The 11,777-nt window shown below is 50.7% G+C and overlaps 1 protein-coding gene across 1 annotated transcript; it reads left to right on the forward strand.

Annotated features, from left to right (window-relative positions):
- The first annotated feature begins 2,841 nt into the window (after window positions 1-2,841).
- LOC128120734 (2'-5'-oligoadenylate synthase 1A-like) lies at window positions 2,842-11,439 on the forward strand. Its single transcript, XM_052754940.1, is given in 9 exon segments — window positions 2,842-3,195; window positions 4,261-4,549; window positions 7,091-7,272; window positions 8,563-8,671; window positions 8,674-8,794; window positions 9,439-9,634; window positions 11,107-11,112; window positions 11,236-11,241; window positions 11,407-11,439. Coding segments are annotated over 9 exon segments (1,125 nt in total). The 5' UTR covers window positions 2,842-3,012.
- The last annotated feature ends 338 nt before the right edge of the window (window positions 11,440-11,777 follow it).

Consider the following 11,777-nt stretch of genomic DNA (forward strand, 5'->3'; position numbering starts at 1 on the left):
TGTTACAGCCGCTCCTCCCAAGGCTCAGGGGACACAGAGGAAGGGGGGGTGGTGGAGAGATTGTAAGGTGGGAGAGGACTGGGGCCAATCAGTGTCTTCTGGACATGGCAGGACAGCTGCCATCCTGAACTCACACAGCTGTGGTCCCCTGCATCAAGCCTGTCAACCTTCTAGCCTGGATGGGAGAGGTACTCACAAACCCCTTCCCCTAGCTGGGAGGCTATTGACAGTTGATGGTCCCTGGTGCACAGAGTGTCTTGAGGTTTCTATCACTGGGATAAAACACAGTGACCAAAAGCAACTTGGGGAGGAAAGGGTTTATTTCATTCACAATTCCCTGTCATTGTTCATCATCAAAAGCAGTCAGGGCAGGAACTCAGACAGGGCAGGATCCTGGAGGCAGGGGCTGATGCAGAGGCCATGGAGGGGAGCTGCTTACCTGCTAGCCCACAGTCACTATTATGGAGGTATTTCCTCAACTGAAGTTCCTGCCTCTCAGAGGACTCTAGCTTGTGTCAAGTTGGCATAAAACCCAGCCGGGACAGAGTCAGTTTTCCTTAGGGTGTGGTCGCTGGCAGGTTGCCCACATCCCAGTGGATGGCCTCACCCACGTGTGAATCTGAGAAACACTCACTGGATTCACTGATTTATTCACTAAAGTGACATGAAGTTGGGAGAGGATTTGGTGGGACCATGAGTTGTGTGGGAGGAAGGGAGGGTGAATTTGATAAAAATATATTGAATGTATATTATGAATATATCAAAATTATTTTACAAAATGCAGAGGAGGATTCTTAATTCCACTGTTTTTTTGGCCTCCAAGAGGCACAAACCACTTTCTGCAGAGCTGGTCAGTTCCTTTCAAGGGGCTCATGAGGAATAGCAGTGTGTCCCCAACAGTAGTTGGGCATGTAGCCAAGAGGATTAAACCTTGTGACCTGGGCACTCCCTGGCTCAATCAGGGTGGCTAGGGGCGTTGGCCTCATTGGGCTGAGTGACACATCAAATCTCTTTAAGACACACAGGAGTGTGTGGAAGTGGAGAGACGATCTGGGCATAATGGCACAGTATAATCCCAGCACTCAGGGTGCTGAGGCAGGAGGATGGCTGTAAGTTGAAGGCTAACTTGGCCTATTTTACTATGAGATCCTGTACAACAACATAAAGGGTCAGTGAGAAGGCTCTGAGGGAACAGGTGTTTGTTGGCAAGCCCAATGACCTGAGTTTGATCCTGGGACCCAAATGGTGGAGGGGAGAGAGAGGCCCACACCTACAAGTTGTCCTCTGACCCCCAAATTCACACACATGAGATAATGTAATACGATATTCTAAAGTATAATTAGCTTGGCCCTCACCCAGATCTGCTCAGGGCCCTCAGCTGGTCTCTTATCATCCCATCCTAGGACCTATGTGAGGGGCCTTCAGCATCACAGTTCCCTCAGGCATGGTCAGTGTCTTAGGGTTTCTATTGCTGTGAAGAGACACCATGACCATGGCAACTCTTATAAAGGAAACGTTTAGTTTGGGTGTCTTACAGTTCAGAGGTTCAGTCCATTATCACTATGGTGGGGAGCATGGCAGCATGCAGGCAGATATGTTGCTGGCCACATCATCAGAAGGCAACAGGAAGTGGACTGTAACTCTGAGCAGTGTGATGAGCATATGAGACCTCAAGGTTCACCTCCACAGTGACACACGTCCTCCAACAAGGCCACACCTCCTAATAGTGCCACTCCTTGTGAATTGAGAAGGGCCAGTACATTCAAACTACCAGATCAGGGTCAACCACGGGACCTCTATTACCAACCAGGCCATGAAGACTGTGTTGACCTAAGGGCAGGCTTCTGACCTGAATGACACAGCCACAGCTTCCTGCTGCTTCAAAAATAAAATCCCTTAAAGCCACCGCGGCTCGTGGCCATAACCATGAGCAGAGCCAATGTTCCAGTTATTTCCTCAGTTTTCCATTCCTTGCTCTGTGCAGTGATTCCAACAGTGACTCAGGATGTGTGTGTGTGTGTGTGTGTGTGTGTGTGTGTGTGTGTGTGCTTGTTTTTCTCTTTTGTGAGACAGGGTCTCATCATGTAGCCCCAGGCTGGCCTCAAATTCTTCATCTTTTGTGTTGGCCTCCCAGGACTTGGGATCACAAATGTGGACCACCTGCCATGATGAACATCCACTCCTGCTGGGCAGGGAGACTTTGGCATGGAGACAGGCTTGTCCCTCATGGTGATATGTCCTGGGTATAAGTCAACACTCCACGTTATTGGAGTTTGGCAATTGACTGATAATGCAGGTGGTCACAGCTGGGCAGAGGGGCACATACCTGTAACCTCAGTCCTTGAGAGGACAAAGCTGCAGATTCCCAAGTTCATGTCTATCCTGGGCAACATAGTGAGATCCCACATTAAAAAAATATGAACCCTTCATCCTTTATGATGGACAGATCGGGTGGGGGTTGGAGGGCAGTGAAACTGTTGTGTATGATGCCTTGGATGATGGCCACATGGGTGTGCACCTGAGAACCCAGGGAACAGTGAGACCTGAAGGCTGAACTTCAAGCTAGCCATGGCCTGGGCAGACAGCTCATTATCATGTCCCGGTGTGAACCAGTCACCTGTCACACACCCACCACAGCAATGGTGGAACTGAGTGCCAGCCATCTTCTGGATGCTTCTCACTTGCTCTTTCAGCTTTAGTAACATGTGTGTATTGCTGTGAAATGTCTAGGAGGCTAAAAAACCGTTTTTCTTCAGTAGCAATAGAAGACCAAGAAGGAAAAAACAGACCAATATGTTTAAAATGCTTCCTGCAGCATGAAGGTTAGAGAATCCATAATAACTGCCTTGCTGGTGAACACCAGAGTGTCATGGAGACCAGACGCCATAAACATCAGAGGCAGAGGCCTGATTGCATAGCCCCGCCCTTCCTGGGAAACAGAAACTAGCTGTGGCTATAAGGTGAGGCTGGCCCCAGAGGCAGCTGCAGTCAGAAAACACTCCTGGCCCCAGGATGGCACAGAAACTCAGCAGCACCCCGGCCAGGGAGCTGGACAAGTTCATAGAGAACAACCTCCTTCCCGACACCAGATTCCGAACAGAGGTCAAAAAGGCCATCAACATCATATGTGATTTCCTGAAGGAGAGATGCTTCCGAGGTTCTGTCCACCTTGTGAGGGTCTCCAAGGTGGTGAAGGTGAGCCCCCCTCAGCCTGAGCTGACCGGATGGGGAGGGAGAGGACCCTCAGGAGCCAGGCTGCAGCCCTGAGTGGGGGTGGGTTACCTACCTTCTCTGTTCCCTGTGTTCTCATGCCCACCCAGCTGTGGCACAGGGTAGAGAACAGAACAGCGCCCCCACCTGCTGGAAGACTGGACTGATGGAACCTCACTGTCCAGGTGTCCCATCTGTGAAATGGGACAACGTGACAACAGTACCTCACTCCCAGTCACTGTGACGGCCACTGAAATATCAGTTTGTAACGCCAGCTCCACTCTGTGGGGTGTGCAGTGTGTTAGTGAGTGTGTGCAGCATTTTATTTAGGGAGGCTCTCCTCAGTATCATTATTTTCTCAGAACCTTTGTCTTTGTGAATTCAATTCTCTAAATTTAAGCTTTTGTTCTGTGACTTTTTAATACTGTTACAGGCATCTTCGTGAAAGCATGTGGTGTAAGTTTAGTGTATTCCTCTTAACATTCTGCTAACAACGGGGATCTTGACTATAGTTTCATAAATCCGTGTTAATTTACTCACAGTCCTGTCCTTTACCCCCGACACTGACGTCCCCAGAGAGTCCCTCTCTGATTGCATGTCACCGGTGTGCAGCTAGATCTAGAATCCACATGAGAGAAAATGTGCTGTTTGTCTCCCCCATTACCCTCCCTTGATCCTCAGTTCCTAAAGACCCCCTCCCTTACCTCCTCTTAGTCCCCCATCTATCATCACACACACACACACACACACACACACACACACACACACACACACACACACACACATTTAAATACAGACTCCACAGATAAACGCTGATGTTCACCCTTCGGAGTCTGGCTTACTTCTTGTACCACGAAGAGATCCAGAACCATCTATTTTCCTACATAGATCCTGATTTCACTCTTCAGGGCTGACTAGTATTCCACTTTGTATGTGCCGGCTTTCTCTATCCATCCATCACCCTGGGTGGTGGACCCCTAGGCTGCCGAGGGTCTGGACTGCTGGACAAGGCTCTGCCTGTCACTTATCATTCTCATTGTTGTCTTTCAGGGCGGCTCCTCGGGCAAAGGAACTGCTCTCAAGGGCAGGTCGGACGCCGACCTGGTGGTGTTCCTTACCAATCTCACCAGCTTTGAGGATCAGTTAAGCCGACGGGGAGAGTTCATCCAGGAAATTAAGAACCAACTGTATAAGTTGCAGCGTGAGAGACCTACAGGAGTGAAGTTTGAGATCCAGAGTTCACCGTGGTCCAACCCCCGGGTACTCAGCTTCAAACTGAGCTCCCCTGATCTTCAACAGGAAGTGGAGTTTGATGTGCTGCCCGCCTATGATGTCCTGGGTAAGCCAGTCAGAGCCTCAGCGGGCCCTTCCATGTGCCTTCATCCTCTCCTCTGTTTCTGTGGGGGGGGGGGTGCAGGGATTCACATGTGTGCAGACCTATGCACATGTTTGCAGGTGTGGGTAGACACCAGAGGCCAGTCCTGGATGTCGGTTACTTAGGAACCTGCCTTTTGAGAGGTTGACCTGGAATTTGCTGGTCCACCTTCATGGCTCTTGCAGCATGCAGCTGGGGTCAGGTGGGGTGTGTGCTCTGACGGAGCTGCACCCACAACCTCGGGAAACCTGGAGCCTCAGCGTGTTTATTAGGGACTGCACAGGTGGGGGAGGGGTTGCCTAGTCTCATAGGAGGTGTCTGTAGGAGAGGACTCCCAGGCTGTAAACAAATATACTCAGATATATTCAGGACTTCACTCATGCTTCCTCTACTCCCTACAAGACAGCCTGGTTGGTTGGTTTGTTTGGATATAGGTTGACCTTTGACCCGGAGCTGGCTGATCTGCCTATCTGTTCAGAGAGTGGGCCTGAGGGATCGTCCTGTCTCCACCTCCCCAGCACTTGGATCTAGGTGTGGACCCCCATCCCCACATGCAGCTTTTTATGTGGGTGCTGGGAATCTGCTTTTGGGTCCTTATACTAACCTATCAAGCCCTTTAATGAGCCGTCTCCCCAGCCCCAGGGTCGTCCTACAGAACACCTGCACGGTGATCAGCTCTTCTTGTGCCTGAGTGTGGAAATTCTGTGTCTCTAAAACTGTGACAGAGATTAACATTAACAAACAAAATTAACATCTGTTGCATCTTCTATGAGAGAGAAGGAAACCTCAGACCTGTGCTGAGGCGTGTGTGTGTGTGTGTGTGTGTGTGTGTGTGTGTGTGCTCCAAAATTACAAATTGCCCAACTCTACCCAAAGATATCTAGGAACACCCCTGAGAGCACAGTGGGGTCTTGGGGACTTTAGAGAACAGTTGAGGCTTTACATCTGGGGGGGACACAGCACCCCTGCTGGCCACTGTGAGAACTGCTGCTATTAACTTAGAGACAAGGCCACTGCCCTTGCTTAGGAGAGCCATGGACACAGTGCAGAGTCTCAGGCAGCAGGAATGAGAGGCCAGCCTGGGAGCAGGAGCAGGGCAGCATGCTGTGGGAAGCTGCAGGGTCTTAGAGCCCTGCTGAGTGGAGGGGCCAGAGGGGGTGACCCAGAAATGGGCTGGGAGGGCGGCTCCCCAGAAGCCTGTCTTGGTCATGGACTTCCTCAGCCTCAGCAACTTTCCAGTGGGGAAGCAGGGCCACCACAGTGAACCCCTTGGAAATGGCAGTGTAAGTGACTGCCCAAGTGAGAACCCCAGCCACAACTCCAAGATGACTTAGCCCATGGGGCCCACTATGTGAAAATAAACACTTGAGACTCTCCTGGGGCGCTGAGTGACCAGCTGTGTCCTCAACTCCATCAGTAGGTGATTTTGCCCTGTGCCAGCATCCAAGCCTGATGGTATGGCCTGCTGCAGTCATGGCCACACACCTGCACACACCTAAGACACAGCCTGCTGCCTGTCTAGTCTGCTCAAGTGTGCACATGCACCCACACACAGACACACATCCACATGTATTCTTTTATCTGCTGCCCATCCCCTCTACAAGTTCAGGACACACACACACACACACACACACACACACACACACACACACACACACACACCCTATTGTTCTTAGGACCTAGGCTAACAAAACTACATGACACTAAGTTATGCACTATAGAAAATCATGCACTGAAAACACACAGTGGTTGGGGAGAGAGCTTAGTAGATAAGAGCAATTGCAGCACAAGTGTGAGGACCTGAGTTCAAATCCCTAACACCCACCTAAACAGAAAGGACCACACATTGACCTCTAACCCAGGCTGTACATGGCCTGCTGGATGTCAGCCAAGCTCCTCATTCACAGAGAGACCCTGCCTCAAAGGGAGAAGGAGACAAACTATGAAGGGAGACACCCAAGTCCTCCTCTGGAACTGAACATATGTATATACCTCCTCACAAATACACACAATACATAGGGCAGAGACTATAAGCCCAAGACACATAATATAGAAACACAGCAGACTGCTCCACCGTAAACTCTGACACAAGCAGGAGTGTACACACACACACACACACACACACACACACACACACACACACACACACACACGACAAGCCCCGTGCAGAAGACACTGGACCCCAGAGCATGGTTGGCCATCACTAGATGACCCTGCCGCTCTCTCGTGTGTGACCTCAGTGTGCTGTTTCCACCCACCGCTGTCTCCAGGCCTGTGAGGAAGGCACTGCACTAGGACCAGTTGGGGGCAGGGACTCTCCAGGGCCACATGGTGTTTGCAGTCCTGAGGGGTAGTGGGACACATGGCTGTATGGGGAGTGATGCTTGCTGTGGCAAAACTCTGCCTGTTCCCTGAACCCCACAGCCAGTGAGCTTGTCACCCCAGATATACCCAAGAACCCCAGAGAAGGGCTGGAGTGTTAACTGAGTGAAGCCTCCTTTACAGGTCAACTCAACTACATCAAGCCTGACCCTCAAATCTACATCGATCTCATCAGGGAGTGCACCTCCCTGGGGAGGGAGGGCGAGTTCTCCACCTGCTTCACAGAGCTCCAGAGAAACTTCCTGAAGCAGCGTCCACCCAAGCTGAAGAGTCTCATCCGCCTGGTCAAGCTCTGGTACCAACTGGTATGGCATCTGGCCCGTCTGCCGTGAGCCCCGTCTATACAGGGGGTGGAGAATGGAAGGGGTGATGAAGAGGAGGAAAGATGAGGAGCAGGGGGGAAGGGAAGGAGTGGTGGGAAGAGAAGACAGAGAATCGAGAGGTGATGGGAAGTCAAGGGAGGGAGAAGGAGGGGGAGAGAGGACCTGGGAGGAAGGACTTTCCATGCTTGTTATGAGTGATTTCTTCTAGTCCAGTTTCCAGTCAACTAACTCGCTCTTCAGCTTCATCTAATTCATTGTTAATGTATCATTTTGATCTTAGGATTTCTCTTTCTCTTTCTTTCTTCTGTTATTTTGAGACAGGATCTCACGATGTAGCTCTGGGTGTTCTGAAACTTACTATGTAGACCAGGCAGGCCTTGAACTCACAGATCTGCCTACCTCTGCCTCCTAATGCTGGGATAAAAGGTGTGCACCATCACACCCCACTTGACCTATAGATCTCTAGTCTGTTTGTTTTTTAACATGCACTGCTACTTACTATGGCTCTGATTTTCCTGATGTGTCAAGCTATGGTTTCTTTAAACATCCATCCTGCAATATTTCTGAGGTTTTGATATATGTGTGAGAGATATATATGGTGTGAGTATATGTATACCTGTTCATGGGAGCACATGCCTATGTGTGTGCATGTATGTACATAAGCATGCTGAGACCAGAGAGTGATGCCAGGTCCTCAGTCACTCTCCACCTTTTATATCCAAGCAGGATCTCACACTTGAACCCACAGTGTGCTGAACCAGCAGCTCTGGACCTTCATCTAGTCCTGGGGACCCCCATTTCCATCTGCTTAGGCTGGGATTATGAGTCAGCTCCCTCACAAGCCTGACATTCATGTGCATGCTGGGGATCTGAACACTAGTTATTACCCTTGCAAGGAGAGGGGGACCCATAACACACTGAGTTATCTCATTAGGCTTTTCCTAGTTATTCCATATCCTGTGATAAAACCTTCAATAGTGAGCATCATTACTATCCCGCCCCCACCCTCACTCCCTGGCTCTCGCTAAAGCTGTCGTGATTCCTCCTGTGCCTGCCAGTAAATTCTCAGTCTTTGTGGACCACACAGTCTCCATCTCAACTACTCTGCCCTTAGCTATAGCACAGGGGTGTCCATACATGAATGGGTGTGGCTGTATGCCAATAAACCTGTAATGACAACATCAGATGGCCGCTGCATTGACCCCGTGAGAAGTGGTCCCCACACAACAGCTGACTGACAGACCATTTTTCTCATTGCCTTTTTCTTCTCAGTGTAAGGAGAAGCTGAGGAAGCCGCTGCCTCCCAAGTATGCCATGGAGCTGCTCACAGTCTATGCCTGGGAATATGGGAGTGGAGCCACTGAGTTCAACACAGCCCAGGGCACCGGACAGTCTTGGAACTGGTCACCGAGTACAGGCAGCTTCGAATCTACTGGACAAAGTATTATGATTTTGAAGACCAATACATCTCTGACTACCTGCACAGACAGCTCAGAAGAGCCAGGTAGCTTGTCCCCATGTGGCTCAGCTCCCCACAGGGAGGACCCAGACGGAAATGGAGAGGAACTTTGAATCAATGGAGCATCTCCTGTCCCATCACTTTGTTGGGCCCTGTCTGCTGGCCCCTTATTGACATGAAAACCACCAGCCCTGGGAGATGGGGGTGGGCTCTCCGGTCTGCAGATGAGGAGAACAAGGCTCTGACCTTTTCCAGACCCAAACAGGAGAGGGAGGGGGGTTGCATGAAGGAAGAACTGAGATGTTCCAGTTGTAAGAGTATCATAAGGGCTGGGAGGCATAGAACAGGGCTGGACTAATTAACTCTGAGCAATACAATAGCATTGTCACCCCAGGTAAGAGCCTGTCTTGATCCTGTGTTGTCTTCTGCTAGTTCAACTCTCCCCATCTCACAGATCAGAGAGGCTGAGGAACCTGCCCCAGGATGCACATCTACTGAAGGGTAGAGGATTTGAACCCAGGCCTTCCTGGTCATGGGCAATGATCCCTCCATGCTTGCTCTATGCATGGGGCAGGGTTCAGGACAAATTTGGATAGAGGTGCTCTGCTGGGCTCCTCCACTGCCCCTGTGCAGTGGTTCCTAGGACACTGGGCAGCTGGTCAATTCCCTCTCTGAATGTTGCTCTGCAGGCCTGTGATCCTGGACCCTGCTGACCCAACAGGGAATGTGGCTGGTGGGAACCCAGAAGCCTGGCAGCATTTGGCTGGAGAGGCTACGGCCTGGCTGGACTACCCATGCTTTAGGAATTGGGATGGCTCCCGAGTGAGCTCCTGGGATGTGCCGGTGAGAACCTGTCACCATCCTGTTCCCTTGCACACAGCTTTGGTCACTCCATCTATTGGGAGAATATTCAAACAAGCATGTGGTCTTCCCAAAGGTGCCCAGGCTTGTAGGTTGTCCTGCCACACTGCTTCTCAGTCACTCTGTCTCAGAGATTGTCACTTCACCCCTGCAGAGTTCCTGCCACTCAGTGTCTTAAGGAATGACAGCCTCTGCGCTGAGTGTCTGCTTCGCGCTCAGGCTCCGTCTTCTGCTCTTTATCATACGATAACTCACTGGATCTTCACACATGTTTATCCTGTGTTCTCTATCATACAGTAACTCACTGGAACCTCACACATGCTCATCCTGTGTTCTCTATCATACAGTAACTCACTTGATCCTGACACATGTTTATCCTGTGTTCTCTATCATACACTAGCTCACTGGATCCTCACTAGTCCTCTACAAGGCGTACTTAATAACATCCTTCTCTTTCTGATGAGCTGAGAAGGCTCAGGGCCTGGGATATGGCTCAGTCAATAAAACACCTGCCACGTAAGTAGGGATGAGGAGCCTAATATCATCCCCAGACACATGTAAAAAAGCCAGACAAGGTAACATGCCCTTGACATTCCAGTGCATGGACAGCAAGATCCCTGCACAGGCTGATGAGGGAGCATAGTCTCCTTGGTGAGTTCTAGTCCAGTGTGGTCCAAATGCCAAGGTGGGCAATACTTGAGGAAAATAGCGTTCTCTGTTTTTTGCACACACACACAAACACACACATATACATACAGAACACACACACACACACACACACACACACACACACACACACACACACACACATACTCGTAGGACAGAGGGAGAGTCAGGAGGATATGCAAGCTGAAGCCACTGGCTCAGGGACGCTCAGCTAAGGATAAACGGGGCTGGGATTCCCGTGGACTCTGATGCCAGTGCTCAGGTCCATGGAGCAGCCCATCTTTCCTGTCTTGTTATCATGTGGTCAATGGGACTCTGCCGGGGGGGGGGGGGGGGGCGGGGGCGGTGTCACAGCCAAAGAGGCACAGAGGGACCTGCACTGGGGCTTTACCTCTCCTGGGGCGGGGGACTTTCTGATGCTAGAGAACAGATGAGGTCAAGTGTGGACTCAGGATGCAGCTTCGTATGGGTGCAGGGATGTGGGAAGCAAACCTCAGAAGGTCAGGAAGGAAAGGAGAAGGGACCCAGGAGGGAGGCGGCTGTGGCTGCTGTGGCCTCCAGGACTGTCACACAGCACACAGGGAGCTAGGCTATGTCTCCCATTTGGCAAATCTGTTCCTGAATGAGGGGACCTCAGGTGGGGCTACATACATCTTCAATGTGCTGACCCCCAAAAAGTCCTGATGGCCATCTACCCAACATGGGGGTGTGCTGTTCTTCTTCTGAGGGGCTCTGATGGCCAGTCTTGGTGCCCACCCTCAGAGCTCATTTGCATCCCTTTCCAAGTAGGAATGAGGGCTCCTGACATGATTGTGTGTTTTCTGTTTCAGGCGGAGGTTAGAGTGCCATATCATCAGGTTAGCTCTTTTCTTTGTTTTTATTTTGATGTAAGGCTCGTAAACATTCCCTTCCAAGTAGGAATGCGGGATCCTGACATGATTGTGTGTTTTCTGTTTCAGGCGGAGGTTAGAGTGCCATATCATCAGGTTAGATTTTTTTCTTTTCTTATGTTTTTGCTGTGGGCTGCTGCTGGGTAGTTTTAGGTGGCCTGGAGCTCACCACCCTCCTGCTTTAGTGCTGGGATGATGGCAGTGTAGACCTGATGGGCCCTGCCTTCCCTCCATCCTCAGGTGGATGAGAACTGGACATGTGTCCTCCTGTGAGCACAGCAGCACCTTCCCAGAAGGCTCTGGGGTCAGGGGGATGTGCTCCTCTGCTGCAGGCCTTGACCAGAAAGGGATTCCAGACTGCTGACCCCTGTCCACCCATACTTCCATCCTGTCCCATCACAGACAGCCTTCCTCATGGCCTCTTTCATCTGCCTTACCCTACAACATATTTTCTGGAGGACAAGAGATTCAGAAGGGGAGGGAAGAATTCCAGCTTGACTTCTGTCTGTGTCTGTTGGGAGGTTCTGTTCAATTTCTGATCAACAATAAACCACAGCAGATGAGGGTGTGTGAGCCATAGGTGTATAGTTGTGTGTGTGTGTGTGTGTGTG

Source organism: Peromyscus californicus, unplaced genomic scaffold, assembly GCF_007827085.1.
Source record: "Peromyscus californicus insignis strain IS unplaced genomic scaffold, ASM782708v3 Scaffold_2__1_contigs__length_46816999, whole genome shotgun sequence".
In the NCBI taxonomy this organism is placed as follows: Eukaryota; Metazoa; Chordata; class Mammalia; order Rodentia; family Cricetidae; genus Peromyscus; species Peromyscus californicus.